At 53.0% G+C, this 15,811-nt stretch overlaps 8 protein-coding genes across 8 annotated transcripts; 3 read left to right on the plus strand and 5 right to left on the minus strand.

The window, feature by feature from the left end:
• Nucleotides 1–235: 235 nt before the first annotated feature.
• Nucleotides 236–1,186, plus strand: Z519_09053 (uncharacterized protein; the record flags this gene model as incomplete). Its single annotated transcript, XM_016766779.1, has 1 exon — nt 236–1,186. The coding sequence occupies one exon, from the start codon at nt 236–238 to the stop codon at nt 1,184–1,186; it is 951 nt and encodes a 316-aa protein (XP_016617077.1).
• Nucleotides 1,187–2,491: 1,305 nt separating this feature from the next.
• Nucleotides 2,492–3,130, plus strand: Z519_09054 (uncharacterized protein; the record flags this gene model as incomplete). Its single annotated transcript, XM_016766780.1, has 1 exon — nt 2,492–3,130. One exon carries the CDS (start codon nt 2,492–2,494, stop codon nt 3,128–3,130), a length of 639 nt encoding a protein of 212 aa, XP_016617078.1.
• Nucleotides 3,131–3,418: 288 nt separating this feature from the next.
• On the minus strand, nt 3,419–5,387 carry Z519_09055 (acetolactate synthase, catabolic; the record flags this gene model as incomplete). Its single annotated transcript, XM_016766781.1, has 3 exons — nt 3,419–3,863; nt 3,989–4,042; nt 4,192–5,387. The coding sequence occupies 3 exons, from the start codon at nt 5,385–5,387 to the stop codon at nt 3,419–3,421; spliced, it is 1,695 nt and encodes a 564-aa protein (XP_016617079.1).
• Nucleotides 5,388–6,225: 838 nt separating this feature from the next.
• Nucleotides 6,226–6,885, plus strand: Z519_09056 (alpha-acetolactate decarboxylase; the record flags this gene model as incomplete). Its single annotated transcript, XM_016766782.1, has 1 exon — nt 6,226–6,885. One exon carries the CDS (start codon nt 6,226–6,228, stop codon nt 6,883–6,885), a length of 660 nt encoding a protein of 219 aa, XP_016617080.1.
• Nucleotides 6,886–7,167: 282 nt separating this feature from the next.
• Z519_09057 (uncharacterized protein) lies at nt 7,168–9,594 on the minus strand (the record flags this gene model as incomplete). Its single annotated transcript, XM_016766783.1, has 3 exons — nt 7,168–8,865; nt 8,911–9,205; nt 9,329–9,594. 3 exons carry the CDS (start codon nt 9,592–9,594, stop codon nt 7,168–7,170), a joined length of 2,259 nt encoding a protein of 752 aa, XP_016617081.1.
• A 652-nt stretch (nt 9,595–10,246) lies between these two features.
• Nucleotides 10,247–10,942, minus strand: Z519_09058 (uncharacterized protein; the record flags this gene model as incomplete). Its single annotated transcript, XM_016766784.1, has 1 exon — nt 10,247–10,942. One exon carries the CDS (start codon nt 10,940–10,942, stop codon nt 10,247–10,249), a length of 696 nt encoding a protein of 231 aa, XP_016617082.1.
• A 532-nt stretch (nt 10,943–11,474) lies between these two features.
• Z519_09059 (uncharacterized protein) lies at nt 11,475–12,215 on the minus strand (the record flags this gene model as incomplete). The annotated part of the gene is made up of 1 exon (XM_016766785.1): nt 11,475–12,215. The coding sequence occupies one exon, from the start codon at nt 12,213–12,215 to the stop codon at nt 11,475–11,477; it is 741 nt and encodes a 246-aa protein (XP_016617083.1).
• A 2,070-nt stretch (nt 12,216–14,285) lies between these two features.
• Nucleotides 14,286–15,117, minus strand: Z519_09060 (uncharacterized protein; the record flags this gene model as incomplete). The annotated part of the gene is made up of 2 exons (XM_016766786.1): nt 14,286–14,400; nt 14,471–15,117. The coding sequence occupies 2 exons, from the start codon at nt 15,115–15,117 to the stop codon at nt 14,286–14,288; spliced, it is 762 nt and encodes a 253-aa protein (XP_016617084.1).
• Between the last annotated feature and the right edge of the window lie 694 nt (nt 15,118–15,811).

Below are 15,811 nucleotides of genomic sequence, written 5' to 3' on the forward strand. Positions count from 1 at the left end.
TTTACTGAACAGTGGTCCAGTTCCTCCAGGTCCCAGCAATCGCAAAAATTTTCTCAGCAGACGAGCATATCATCCCAAAGTCGTCACTTGTTGTCTCACCTGTAAACGATGACACTTGAAATGCGACAAGACCAAGCCGAATTGCCTGAGATGCAGGCGCAGCTGCCGTCGGCGCGACGGCTACATTGTCCGCAAAGCTAGGATTTTCGAACCCTCTGGAACCAAGGCGTCAGATATGTCTGCCAATTTCGTCCACCTGCAGAAGGAAATCTCAATGGAACAATGTATAGATTTTGGGACATGGGCTTTTCAGTACTTCTGTGAAGTTACCACGCCCGCCATGGCAGAATGGACGTTTGCAGGCAGCGCCCAGGACTTTTGGTTCCGTCATGTCCGACAATGCGCGACGTCGATACCGGGGGTTCGTCACCTCGCAGTCGCCCTCGCCGGCAGGCATAAGTGCACGTCTAACCTGGCTCCGGACGAGCCCTCCTTTGCATCGGGACAATATCTCCTAGCTTTGTCCTGGCTCACTCGAGAAAAGGTGGCAATTTGTGTGGACACGGTGCTTCTGTGTTGCATCTTGATAGCAGTTTACGAATATCTGGATCCACATACCGAGTGTTATGGGGGGTTGTCACATCTCGCCGCTGCTTTTCGCATCATGAACGACCCTAATACCATGAGGACCTCTGCTGCCAGATCCATGTACTCCATAGCTCTACAGGTGGAGACAGTTGTTTCCATCTTCAGAACTCTCATCGTCCTTCCTGGTGGAGATCCGAATGTTCTCTTTGACCAGAGCATACCACATATACTAGAAGCATTCCAGAGTCCTGCTCAAATGCAACGAAAGTTCTTCAAGATCATTCGCTGGCGGTTCATATATTCCCTCTGCCACAGAGAATGGACCAGTGATTGTTCTAGCTTCCACCAGCTCCACAACCTAATGCGGCAGTGGTACGGACTAGTTTGCCATTATATCCGTGGATTCAACGAAGAGAAACCCGCGAGCGAAGACCTCCAGCTCGCCAAGACAATGTCAGTCCAGTTTCGGATGATATATGCTGCCCTCTGGTATTCGATCAGTGACAAGAGCCCCAAGCATCAGCATCCCGGTCATGCCAATTTGGTTGCCTTGTCGGATCCTGACGAAGTGACAGGGTTTTGTCCATGTCAAGATTGACCCGCAGTACGACAGCCAGGGCTTGCGGCTGGAATCCGGTACACTTCACAAGCCAACCGGGATCTTGCCTGATATTGAGATCATCAGGTCTCCTGACCAGCCTCGATATGCGCGATTCACAACATATGCTAGCAGCGGTGGGTCAACAAGGGGAAGTCCATGAGCAAAACAACAAGCGTCACCCTTTGTGGGACAAGCACTACGCTATCCAACCTACATTCATATAACATATTGACGAGCGTGAATCTCAGAAACGGACTTTGACGCTTTTGTCAGGATGACTCACCGACTGCTGGAGGTCAAAGAATACATCAGCCACTGTCCAGTGATTCTTTGCTCTTTTGCAGCCTCGTGAACGTGGACGAGGCTGAACATATCGATGACGTTGGTCTTGGCAGTATCACAAGCACATCAGGGGGATTTTTCCTCGCGAATCCGACCTGCCTGCCTCTTTCTCCTTTTGCCGAGTGACAATGGCAAAAGCATCGCCGAGGCGGTGCATGGTGTTCGTATCCTCATATGCCTCGGCAGGCACAGGACTTACCGCCGCGGTCGCAGCAAATGCGTTCCGGTTACACCATGAACTTCAACCGCGAGCATCGCGTCTATTCTCTTGTCACTCACAACAGACAATGGATAAAAAGGTTGAAATGTACCCTCAATGCCAGCTTGTTTCCAGTGGGACAACATCGTACCTTGTCTGACTGGGCCTGAAATTGCGCTGCGAAGAAAGATCGGAGGAGTTCATAACGAAAGAACTTTCATCCTCTGACAATTGCGTCCTTTGTCTCAGGAAGTCGCTGATGAGGAATAGGCCTCTCTGAATCTTGCCTTCTTCTCAGTCATGATCTATCTGCTTGGATTGCTGAGGAAGGCCTGGCCAACACTTCCCAGTCCAGTGAAAGAACTTTCTTGATACGGTCCATCATTGAGCTGGTGAAAATGTTTCATGCCCGTGCAACAGATTCACCTCGCGCTACAGACGCATCCCACTGCTTTCAGCAGCAGGTGAGGCGTAAATGCGAACAATTTTATCTCCAGTCGGCCAAAATTCAATTTGTATCATCGCACCTTCCGCAACTTAATGCTCTATTCAGCCCATCTCTCAATCTTCAGCGACGTTTTAGGATCAGGGATGAGGAGAATCAGTCAGAGAAACGCTACCACCTTTTTCAGCGAGTTATGTGTACACCAATATGTCAAATCACAAAAACGTGAGTTCTCTTCCGACCTTGAGGGCCTCTCTTTCTGTATGACCAACAATACAATCCTGTCTGGGTGACTTGGTGGAGGTACCCATCAAAGATGTCCAGCACCACCTCAACCCCGCAAGACGATGCCTTCCGATCCTACGTCATAGACTTCCTCTGCCATGTCCCTCCGTCAGCCCTCGACATTTCAGGCACAGCCCGCTCAGAGCTCGAGGCTCTTGCCGGCGAGTATTACGAAACGAGCCAAGACCAAAAAATGCAGGAACTTCTCATGGCTCTCCATGCTCGCTACGATTTGGCAAAGCTGGGATTCTTCGAGCAACGTGCTCTCAACGAGATCATCGTTCGTATCAATCAGGTTCGTTACAATGTTGGTGCCTGGCCAGACAGCGGGTCTGGCAAGAATACCACCGCCACAACCCCAGGAGCTCCACAGCAAGCACAGATGATGCCTCAGCACAATTTAGTCACGCCTGATCAAGTCACTGGCGATCTTGTCGGAGTCGGATTGAAGTTCCCTGTTGACGCCTCCATGCCTGTGGATTTGGACACCAACAATCTCGGCACCGCGAAAAAAGAGGTTGGCAAAGTCAGGACACAACCTGAAGGCGAAGAGAGCTACGTCGTTGGCTGGAAGACAGAGTTTCAGATGACACCACGCGGGATGGCTCTAGTGTACAAGCAGTGGCGCTGCCACGGAGGTGCTGGGATTGGGACTGGGACTGGGAAATGAGTGGCCAAAGCCAGCACGTGGGTTTCATTTGTTCAAGATGTCTTTGGCACTGGTGTACCTGCTTGCTGGCGAAATCGAAGAATGAATCAAAAGGCCATTTTTCGAAGAGCCCTTTGAAAGGTAGGGGGAATACATAAGAGAGATGAAAGGAAATGCTACCCAACCAACACAGACCATGCCCATAAGGAATTCCTAAGCGCTCATCGATTCTTCCCATGACTTTATACCCTAGCCAAAGAATTCATTTCAGCATCGAATGAATCAATCAACGAGCCCAACAAATAGATCTCAATTCCACTCATCTGCAATAACATTCTTCGCCAGCTCCGCGTTTTCCGAATAATCGATATTAACGTCAACCACACTAACTCCCTCATACGCGAGGGCTTTTTGGAGAACATCCTCGACCTGCTCCGCCGTCTCGATACGGAACCCTTTTGCACCGAAACTCTCTGCAAACTTGACGAAGTCGACACCGCCGAGCGCGACGCCGGAAGCGCGCCCGTACTTCATGACTTCCTGGAACTCGACCATGTTGTAGGCCTCGTCGTTCCAGATAAAGTGCGTGATGTTGCAGCCCTGCTGGACCGCGGTGGACATTTCTTGGGACGAGAACATGAAGCCCCCGTCGCCGGAGATGGAGATGACCTTTTCGGAACATGGGGGGGATTGGGTGAGGCTGGAGGCGATGGCCCATGGCAGGGCGATGCCAAGGGTTTGTTGGCCGTCGGAGCTGGTGATGAAGTGTGTTAGTTGGGTGGCGTGTACACCTTTTTTTTGGCCTTTAGAGAGGAAGCTTTGGGTCAAGGGGGATGGGATGGGGTTAGGGATGTAGGTATAAGGACCAGAAGGACTTACGTGAGTAATCGACGCGGCTCGTACGCGAAGAAGTACCGCATGAAGTAGATATACCTGTAGAGGTAAAAGAATGACTGTCAGTCAGAGCACACTGGTGTGATTGGTTGTTGGATGGAGCTTTACGCATGATTGGTCTCCTTCCCAGCAGGTTGGCATACAGGGGGGAAAAGGGGCCCAGGGGACCGGGATTAGGCAAGACTTACACTGAGCCAACGTCCACACAGATGGTTGTGTCCTTGGACACAAATCCCTGCAAGGTACTGATGAAATGCAGAGGATGGACCTTGCCCGAGGGTGACGAAGATCCGCCCTTCACCTCGGGCCTTTCCTGCCACATGGTGTACTCCCTGATCAATCCCCGGCAGAGGTCCGAGATGGTGTTTGAGTCCGAGATCTTGGAGAGGTGATCGGACAGGTATGTGACATTCTCGACCACGGAACCCAGAAGCTCCGCGACAGGATGATAATAGGTCCCATAATCGGAAGCTGTGAAGTCAATGTGCACGATTTTTTTGGTGCCGTGCGGGTTCCACAGGTTGGCGTCGTACTCTACGGGATCGTATCCCACGGCGAGCACCAGGTCAGATCTGGACAGCAGCTTGTCGCCCACCTGGTTGCGGAAGAGCCCGACCCGGCCGTAGAACAGATGCACCAGCTCCTTGGGCACCGCGCCGGCCGCCTGGAACGTCTCGACCGTCGGGAGGGGGAATTTGGACAGCAGGCGCCGCACGGCGCTGACGACTTTGGGGCTGCTTGCCCTCATGCCCAGGAAGAGCACTGGGAGTTTGGCACTCTCGATCATCTGGACCACCTGGTCGAGCTTCTGTAGCGGCGCGGGCCCGTACATGGGCGGCACGAACGCGTCGCTCGGGAACGGGAGGATCTTTGATGTGCCCTTTGCAACGTCCTGCGGGATGGAGATGACGGCGGCGCCCTTGGGCGCGGCGTTGGCGGACCGGAAGGCGTTGACGATCGCTTCTGCGGCCTGGTCCTCAATGTCGATGCCCACGGCAGTTTTGGCCGTCGGTCCCAGGATATCCAGCGCGCGCATGCTCTGATGTGTGCGCTTGAGATTCATGTGGCGTGGCACCGAGCCCAGCAGGGCCAGCACAGGATCGTTCTCCGTCGTCGCCGTGATGAGTCCCGTGGCAAGATTCGACGATCCTGGCCCGCTGGTGCCGATGCAGACTCCTGGGATTCCAGTGATACGCCCCACGGCGGCGGCCATGAATGCAGCGTTTTGTTCGTGCCGGGCGACAATGAGCTTGATCTCGGGATGGTCCATCAATCCGTCGAAGATGGCGTCGATTTTGGCGCCCGGCACCCCAAACACCAGGCGGACGCCCGCATTGTACAGGCTGTTGACGATGATCTGAGCGACGGTGCTCTCACCACTCATTTTGGGCTCGGGCTTGAATCAACGAAGAGGATGAGAGGAAGAAGGGAGTAAATTCGTCCAAAGGCAGTGCCAGGGGATGTTTCTGTATTGATGCTCGCAGGGTGGCCTGTAGAAGACTGTGAATTTCTGTGCATGAAGACATATCAACACCCACACACGCATCTATATATAGGGCTGTCGGTCCCTCCGCGATGAAGCTGGACTCTTTCCACCCGGTTAAAGGAAAGGCAGCAGCCTCGTCCATTGGCATCAAGGATGATGTAATCGGCAGACGCTTACAGCCGGATAATCCGTCCTCGCCGTATTGCCTCAGTAGACAATAAGGTATCCGGAGTGACGCATTTCTCCTCAGACATACATGACGCCTGCGATTCCGACTCTCGCTTGGGCCCCTGACAAGGAATGAAAAGAAAGCAAGAAACAGCGCAGAGAGAAAGAGAGAGAGAGAGAGATCAGAAAAAGTTGAGGCATTTGAAGTGCTACCGTCGCCGCTGTCGCCCATTGGACTAGCAGGGACGAGGAAAGCGCTTAAAAAGGAGAGATTGAGAAACAGCATTGAAACGAAGCCAGCATATTCATTCCAACACCATCCATCAGGGAGGATAAGAATTGCGATTGGAAAGCAAGGGAAGCAAAGTATGGCGGTCAATGAGATCTACCAATATTCCCTGGTCAAGTAAGTGTATTGACTATTTTCTAAACCCAATCTATTTTTCTTTGTCATTGGCATCGTTCATTTCATTTCATTTCCTCCCAAAAAAACACTCGCGTCGGTGATGCAGTGATAGATGCAGCGTTGGCTGACGAACAAAACAACTTCTGTACACATAGTGCCCTCATGTCCGGTGTCTCGGACAGCGGCATCACCGTCTCCAAACTCCTGCAAAAGGGCAATCAGGGACTGGGCACGTTCGTGCGCATGGAGGGCGAGCTTCTCCTGCTCGACGGCGCCGTCTACCAGTTACAGACTGAGGGCAAAATCCGCCTGGCCGACCAGGACGACCAGATCCCCTACGCTGCGGCCACGCACTTTCGCTCGCAGAGGACGGTGACGGTCAGGCTGGACACAAAGGACTCGATCGACGCCGTACTCGAGGAGTTCAATGACCACGCGAGTAATTTGTTCATGTCGTACCGGGTCGAGGGCGTGTTCCAGCGGTTGAAGTGTCGCACGGTAAAGGGCCAAGAATACGACGGGCAGCCGCTGAGCGAGCTGGGCAAGAAGCAGTTTGTGGCAGAGTACCACGACGTCGAGGGCACCATTGTGGGATTCCGCTCGCCGGTCGCGTGGCAAGGCTTTTTCGTTGCTGGCGAGCATATGCATTTCATCGACAAAGAGAAGAAGATTGGAGGCCATGTTCTTGAACTGCAGGCGCGCGAGGTAAATGTGGGCATTGCTACAGTGAACAACGTCCATATTGAACTGCCCACATCGGACAAGTTCAATTCGGTTATCATGTCGACGGACGATGCGGGATTGAAGTCTGTGGAAGGGTGACCCTCCCGATCAGCAAGGAAGGCAGATTGTAATAGTAAGATCTGTGTTTGCGTATTCCATAGCGACTGGCGACAAACGACCTCTTGAGGTGTGACCATGATTGCCTTGCTCTCCCGTCCCGTTGACCCCTTCCAAAACCGAAAGGAAAAAGACCACGCCGGACTACAGTAACAATCATCCGCCTGCTCTTTGAAAAGCCCTCCCAACTCGTTGCACCGGTGCTTCGCCGCCTGCGACACACGGAAGTCCAGTCTCTGCCTACCAGGCTTATGAGCACGGACCTCAGGCATTCCACAACAACTCATCCTCTGAGATGCCCCCAAAGACTGTTTGGATTGCTTCTTTCGTGTCCTCAACAAGCTTGCGCTCGTGTTCTTTCCATGCTTCAAGCTTGCCCAGCCGTCTGCCCTTAACAATACGATCCGCGGCGATGAAAATTTCAGTGCAGAAGCAGATGCAAGCAATTCCCTTTTCAGCCTCATTGTCAGTATGCATCTTGTCCGAGACCAGTAAGACCACACGGAGGCATCGCTCAAACACCGCAAAGAGGTTCAGCCGAGCCATAGGAAAGAATCCGCGAACACCATTGGTCAATACCCCGTGAGTCGCCAGAACAAGCGGGAGAAGTCTTGGATTCTGCATGGCCGGTTCAATTATCGGTAAGTCACTCTTGCACACAAGTTTTGCTTCCATTTCTCCCCGCGTTTGCCGGAGGCGCTCAAGGGGGGCACTAAGGTTCTTCAATTGATCATCACTGACGTGGTAATTCTTGTGCTTAATGTGGAACACCACGCAGCCCGATCCGACCTTCTGTTGGTGGTTGGGAATGTCAAATCCAGCCGCCGCCTTCGCCGCGTGCGCAGGGATAGCGAGACACCAATTGTCATGTTTGCTCTTGCCTTTGTGACCCTTTTCGAATTTCAACCTGGCACCCACGTGTCTAGCCCAGCAAGCGCGAAAGTTTGACTTTGGCGGATTGGAAGCAGGGAACAAGACATCGCGAAGTTGAGAGCATAGTTTTTCCAGCGTCGAGTTTTCCTCTAGCCCGCCTAGTTGCCTGAGAACGTTGTAAGAATGCAGCACCGCCCCCACGTAATGCCGATATTTGAGTAAGTGCAGCCCATAGTAATGGCACAGGTCCAATATTTCGAGGACGTGATTCCCAGCGACCCATGGCGATTGGAAAACCAGGTCCCAGCAGTTGTGGCTTGCATACTCCTGCAGGTTGGTTTCCAGGTTTTGTAGGTGGCAGCCAAGAGTCTGAGGACAGCGGCAGGGAAAGGCCGTCTTGTTGCTCAAAACTGTCGTAACCTGAGAGCGAGCCTGGTGTGCAAGTTTCAGTGCCATGATACGACCTTGTGATGCCATTTGTGGCTTCGGAAGGGATCGAAGAAAGGCCCCGTAACTTTGGGTTAGGAGGTTCAATCCCAGAACAGCCGACCAAGTCTTCGTATTATTCTTCGGGTCCGTAATGATATCGCCTAGATCCAAACAGACGGGAGTGCTGGCCTTGATAATCTCCACTGTTGCCGCTTTGCTATGTACCAAGTCGACAATCTTCTCGATGATGGCTGACGAGAGGTATTGGCTGTTGGCGTTGTCCTTGATGACTTTTGCCTGGGCTTCTTGTGCCTCTTTGAGACCACACCTGGCGCAAGATGGGGCACCAAAAGGCAAGGGACCATTCGACAGGTCCGACAGGGTTTGTTCGATTTGTTGCAATCGACCCAACAGGGCTTGGTTGGTGCACATGAGCTTTTTAGTGCCGACTTCAATTGGACTCGCCGCGTGATCGAAGGAGCATATATCATGCAAGTCTGAAAAGCAAAAGTCTTCATCATGCTGAAGCAACTCGTTAACAACCTGGCGTAGTGATGCAAGAGCGACATTGGTGATGAAAGATGCGACTGCGACCGAGATTTGGCCCTTTCCAGCAAGCTGCCAATAAAGGTCGACGGAGGAGGAGATGTCGTGGATTTGCTAGCTTCGTTAGCAGGATGTTCGTGCCACTCGAGGATGACCTACTTGCGCGGCGGCTGCCAGTTCGAGGGCCCTGCCGAGTTCGTCATCTGCCAGATGTATGTCCAAACCTTGGCCGCCAGTCGACGATGGCGGTGGCGTGGTGGGCTTGGACCCGCCCGGAGCTGCAATTTTCCCAGTGTTCTGCCCTTCATAGTCCTCGGCTTCCTCGACTGTCAAGCCCTCGTACTGGTTGACTGGACGGAGTGAAGGGCAGACTGGAGATGAGGATGACGATTTGCGGTGCTGCGACTTGAGGCCACCACAACAAACGCAGAGATCGTCGTAGATTTTTGCGAGACTGCGCAATGTGTCAGCGTTTGGATCATCTTGTCAGCCACTCGAGACTTGCGTGTCCGTGAAATGTTCGTGATTGATCGTGTTGAGCTCCCCAGCAGAACCATCGATCTGGGTACGGTAGTACTTGCTGAACCTCTTCCGATCTGCAATCGTCTCTCGGAAGTAGAAATGAACAACATCGGGCAGAGAACGAAGCTTCTTGGACACCGCTTGAGCCATAGACTCAAGTTCCTTGATGGTTAAGCTCTTGACTGGTTTGGGTGGCGCTGGACTGTGCTGGAGGAACCAAGTCAACAGAGCCCGTGTGTTTTTCTTGTACCGCACATAGGCATCGAGCAGATCGGGGGGAAGACCGCTGAAGCTGAGCTTGTGCGAGGCGTTGAGAAGCATTTTCGGAGCCTGTTCCAAGTAGAGCAGGATAGAAATGAAAACGAGGACAAGAAGGTCAAGACAAGCCGAAAGGCAAGATGTTTACCGGGGTTCCAACGCTGGTCGCGAAAGCTCCTTCCAAACAACAATGGATGGGAAAGTGAGCCGGGCAATCTCCCTCGAAGTTTGAATGGGAAGGAGACATGAGGACAATGAGGACAATAAGGCAAACTTGTCTCTTATGCACAGCGGTCGACAGCGATGGAGAGGATCCGTCATCTCGTCATCAGCCTCTTGAAGCTCCCAGCGCTGGATCCCCGATATGGGCGTGGCAATCCGTCCTGCCCTGGTGAATCGGGGTCGCATGCAGACAAACCCATCAGCATCATTGGCGCAAGACATTCCTGCAAGGTACAGTGGGTGTCTAGAACGGAATGTCTTGTGTGAAGCAATTGGTGGAGGGACGAATAGAGACGAAGCAAGAATTTTGAGGACCTTAACAGGGATGCGAGAAGGCTGGTAACACGTGACCTGGGCTTTCACGAGATCGTCCGAGACGTCACCGGAGCAGAATACGATGAAGTGCCGGTTGAATTGAACAGGTCTTGGTCGAGAACGCAGAGATACAGAAAGTGGTGAGCGTCCTAAAGGGAAAATGGTCCTAATCCAGCTTCTATTCAACCATCGTGACCACATATCTGCAGAAGCCCTTCCGAATCTTGCACTCATGGCCCTCCATAGTACTTGTATCCTTCCATAACCTCTTCAGAGATCCGCGAGGGTACGCTTTGCATTTTGCCAGCTCCTCGATTGAACTGCTATACTTGTGGCAGCAAGGTTGAGACAAGGCTCGCGCACGAGGGACATTCTTTGTTGGGGTGGTCTGGTGTTCGTAAGGTGTTCGGCTGCGTAGGTCGGCAGTGGACTCCTCTGTCTTTGGGCTCATTTCCTCGACGATCTTGTGCTGGCCCAGTGGGTTGGCGTGGTAATGTCGACGATCCAGGGGACAACTTCCCTGATCAACGGTGGAGACAGATCCAATGGAGAAAAGCCTTGACTTTGGTGACACGGCGAATTGAGCTTTAAGGTCGTCCTCTTCGATATACATAGACCAGAGCACGTTACTATTTTTCCTGGCCCAGTCACTCTGCTTGCGCTCAGAGACGGCCCCGTGGGCCTTAGGCGCCACGGATGGAGGCGAAGTGTTTCTCTCGGCCATCACTTGTTTCCAGATTCTGACCAACAAGAAGACTATGCTGGCGAGTAGCAGGGCTGAGATTACTGAGTGAAAGACAATTGCAGCAACGAGAAACTTGGAAGGAAGAGCGCGAGAGACAAGCTGGCGAGACGAGGTGCTGAAGGTATTCATGTCGGTAATTGCCCCGAGAGAAGGGATCGGCGCCATTCAAATTAGCTAATGAGTGAATGCTTGTTACGCGATAGTGAAAAGAATGTTTTGCTGGAAACAAAATAGCGACGTATTGGAAGACGTGGAAAGTCAAAGGAGTGTTTGGAAAGAACTAATGAGCGAAAAATGGTGATTGAAATCAGACTTGCCTGTGGCGGTGGGCGTCATATAAAGCAATGATTCCTTGTAACGCATCCCACAACCGCGGTGTGAAGGGGCTTCTCCTCGCGCGTCACATTCCATCAAATCGCGATCATAGTGGCCGGGAAAAGGCGTCCTTCCTCCTGCCTCCCCCAGACATGCGCGCGGGGACCTGGGACCCGGTTCGACCATGGTCCGAGCATGCATGTCCCCGCCGAAGATCCTCTGCATGGTGGCCTTGATCCGAGTCTGGTTTCTCGGTTGAAATTAGCGCCTACCAATCCTGCCTAATTATCGAAGGTGTCTGGATTCGTTGCGGACCACACTCGCTAGAATGCCAGGGTCTAGAAGGTCACCTATGTTGCAGCATAGGGTGACCCAATAGGCCCTCGATGGTAACGTTACCATCGGGGGCTGGAGGATGTCTCATAGCCAAGTACTGCAAATCCAGGGCGTTAAGAGGAGAAACCGGAGTGGGCGGTTCCGGAGCAGCTATGGTGGGTATATCCTCTGGCGGCCGTCTCGTAATCTGACTTGGTTGACTGACATAGTCGATTGGATCGTATGGCTTGATGAACGGCTGTTCGTGAACACGCGGAGGTTGTGGACTTGACCGATATTCAGACCGCGTGGATGACGGAGAGGGAAAGCGAGAGTACGGTGGAGGAGGATCGAGATGGTCTGGTGGGAGGGCGATGGCAATGTTGACACTTGCCCTCTTGTTTTGAGTGATCGTCTCATGATCATCAAAACCTGACCAGTGCCTCTGCGCTATTTCAGCCGATCTGGTGCGGTGTGTCCGAGGAGTGGGATTTCTGAGATTCCCCATATCCATACTGGCCCGGGGCTCGAAGGCTGGAGCCGGAGATGCTGTTCGGGGGCGTGGAGGGGGTCCCGGAAGAGGTCGATCCAAGTAGTAGCCATGCACAACTCGAACCTCTGCCCTCTGGACCGGCTGAAATGCCATCGGAACATTTCCCCAATCGGTATACTCGAATTGAGAGGGTGTCGAGGTCGTCAGCGCCACGCTGGAGCGAGACTGTCGTAGCTTTGTTCGAACGTGACCGAAGACATTATTGCTCGGGGAACTCATCATGGCTAGTCCAGTCTGAGGATCATTCACTACCTAGGTGGGCGAAGTAGTGAGATTATCGCAAGTACGATAATGATCTTTCAAGGTTCCTCCTCGTGGTTCCGTTGGTGCTTGACGAAAGTCATCCGAGAAGGACGAAGTTGAACACGGCCTGCCGTCAGGCCATGGCGATAGGCGACATATTAGTTAACGAATTTGAGAGACTAAATCGTGATGAAGTCGAGCGCGCAACGAGGTAAGTTTCAGCGATCACACTCCGTTTTGTAATCGACGGCCTACACGTCGTCAGACTTGCACCAAGGTGCCACGCCAACAAATGGCGCGGGGAACAACTGCGAGTAAGCGGTAAGCTTCAGAATAATCATAGTAGAGGGGGCCAACATGTCGCGGGCGCAGTGAAGGATACCCTTTTGCCAGCGAGGCAGGCTAAGGGAACCTTGTTGGCTGTGGTGCAATTCCTGTTGCAATTCCAGTTCCACTGCCACGAGCTCGCGAATTGCCACCTAGCCCAACATCAAAGCCAACATCCATGCCGGTGTGATTTCAAAAGATAATGAAAACCCGCGAAGGAAGATTGTCCCGCTGGTCGAGGCCGTGGACGGGAGGCTCTTCGCGGTCCGAACGTCCCTCTGTTCACGGTGCAATACAAAGGAAAACGAAGTGCTTCCTTCGCAAAAGAAGTCTTATGAAAACTTGCCGCAAGAAGTTAGAGCTGACGAGCTGGGGGCGGCGTAAGCCTCAAGCCTTCACATGGCCAACCCGCGAGCTTCAACTAATAGCCCCAAGTCTGTCGATCAAAAACGGCCCTGTTGGGGTCCAAAGAGTCGAGCGTCTCAGGCCTTTGGGGCGATGGGAGCCTCGGCGGAATGCCTCAGGAGCCTCAGAGTAGCGGGACTCTCGATCTGGCTCAGAGGTGGTGGAAATGCGGGACAATCATACGCCGTCGAAGACCGGCAGACATTGCACCGGATAGACTGCTTCCTTCCGCAGGAGGTTGATGAAGCCTGCAGGAAGATCCTGTATGAAATCTGGACGCCGTGTTGCTCGGGGTCCGTCCAGGACATCGGTCCTTGCTTGGGTTACACCTGGCGCCCCGTCAATAGATGTTGAGCCTGTCATCATGGAGAGAGCTTGGACGGTGAAGCAACTAAAACGAGGAGAGAGCCGATCATATACTTTTTCCATTCAACGTTGCCAAATTGTCGGGGTGAAATTGTCTGGTCATCGAATCAGCCACTGCCTGTTTCTTTTCCTTTTCACTTTCCCCCACAAATTCAAAATACAATGTGATCATCAGTCTGGGGAGAAACACAAGCACCACGAGATTGCCACGTGGGAATATGTCACAGACTTCAGGTCCAGGCGAGATTGCTATTTGGTATGGGCAATCACAAAACCCTGTTTGGGCGCAATCTTTCCTCCCCAATTGGAAGCAGCCTCGATGTTGCTATTGAGTAATGCCAAGGCAGCCTTATCTGTGGTGTTTCGTTTCGTGAAGGAATAAAGATGTGACAGATGATCCGTATATGGGGGAAGGCGAGGAAGAGGATGAAGTGGCGTTTTGGTGAGATTCTAAATCCGGCCACATCCAATTTCCCAGACATCCACCGCGTTTCATACCCTCCCGTCTCCACTCTTCCTCGTTTCTAGGTCCGATGAGGACCGAGTCCTCTGCCCTCCATATTCTGCACAAACTTCAAGCCATTAACGGTTGCAGCGGAAGAACAGATCCTAAAGGCTGGTAAGACATGGGCGACAAAGAGTAAGCCGAAGATCCGATGAACAGGTATTACGCAATGCTAGCTACAGTGGTCAAGCCAGCACCTCCTTGCTGCGTACAAAGGTAATGTGCAAAGAAGGGACCATCTTCAAATCATGCTACTAACTACCCCATGCACACTTGCAACTATTACAGAAACACTCGCTGCTCTCCCCTATAGACGACCTCCCCAGACATGCTGCTTTGTTCTCTGATACCAAGCAGGATTTCTTTGCTGCTCCTGCAAATGCAATGGCCATGTGGATCGTGACAGAAAAATGTTCGAAAGCCCCTCATAAGATCAAACGCGTTTATGCCATAACCAAAACGGCGGCGGCAGCGAGACCAGCAAGAGCAAATGAACCTGCGTTGGCATTGGCAGCACCAGTGAACGTAGCGACCGCAGGAGCGACAGGGGTGGAAGAGCTGTTCAATCGGTTAGCCTTGCACGTTCCAAAAACTTCGATAGAGAGCCAGAAATGGCCGAAGTGCTTACCCAGAGTAGGACCAGACGCCAGTCGAAGCAGCAGCCACAGGAGAAGACCAAGCACCAGTGCCAGTCGCGGCGGCAACAGGAGATGACCAGGTAGAAGACGCAGCCTCCCAGGTTCCCCAGGTAGCAGAGCTCGTGGCCAAAACTGGAGTTGCAGTTGTCTTGAGAGAGCCAGTGCTGTAAGTCCAGTAGCACCAGTCAGAAGGAGGGGCGCCGGTCCATTGGGCTTGGATGGAGCTGAGCTTGTCAGTTGGCAGGAGAGAGAACCAAGCCGGAGGAGTGGTGGCAGTGTATTTGCCACAAGGAGCGGTGGTTGCCGACACAGGAGTTGAGGTGGTAGTAGTGCCAACCCAATCGGACCAGGTACCAGTTGGGTCGACGGGCTTGCTGCTCGTGCTGCTGGACCAGTCGGCCCAGGTAGGGTCCCAGGAACCGCTGGCACCACCCGTGGGCTTGACCGGAACGCTGGAGGTGGTCGAGACAGTGGCACTCCAGTCGCCCCAGGTAGGGTCAGAGCCGCCCTTGTAAGGGCAGTTGGTGACGGTAGGCTCGCATGAAGTGATGGTCACATCGACAGTGTCGGTGATGGTGGTAGTTCCGGCAGATGCAACGGCAGCAAGACCGGCAGCGACAGCAAAGGTGGTGCGCATTTTGGATTGATGTTTGCTTGGATTGGGATCGAATTACCGGAATCGGAAAAAAAACAACTTCGAAGAAACGAAGGACGGCGATGTGGTGCTTGAACGAGCGTGGGTGAGCTGAACTCGAAAGAGTGGACGACCGAAGTCAAAGGCTTTTGTGGTACTGAAGTCGCAGCTTGAGTATAGGAAGGGAAGAAGATGATAGCTTTGGGCGTCTTGAGGTTCTTGTACTGTTGTCGTTAGCCAGGGAGATTGGAGCCCGGTAGACGAGCCATGCCCCGATTGAGGCTAATTCAGTGTATTGCCAGTGCAATTTCCCCAGCGCCGCTCATCAGACACCATGTGTAGCCAGTACCGTGAATCCCATGGACCCATGGTGGGCAACGGCGAGGTAACAAACACCCAGCAGGGGGTTGAAAGGGGAAACAGACCAGTCAGGAGAAGGAGAGTCTCGCTTGAGAGTCGAAAGGTTGCCCAAAGGCTCAAATTAAGGCTTCGGGGGCTTGCGCAGGTACCGGGGCGCTCAGCCAGTGGGACGCCTACTAGTGCAGCCACAAAGGATCTGGGCGACGCTAGAAGCCTGCCACAGATCCCAATGCAGCATGGTCAACAGGCGTGGAGTAGGTGAGCCGCCGTCGTTTGGGTATCACGGGCGGTACCTGGTGCCAGAAAACGTGAAAAAGGAGCAGGTCCTAGCATCCAA

Source organism: Cladophialophora bantiana, assembly GCF_000835475.1.
Source record: "Cladophialophora bantiana CBS 173.52 unplaced genomic scaffold supercont1.14, whole genome shotgun sequence".
NCBI lineage: Eukaryota > Fungi > Ascomycota > Eurotiomycetes > Chaetothyriales > Herpotrichiellaceae > Cladophialophora > Cladophialophora bantiana.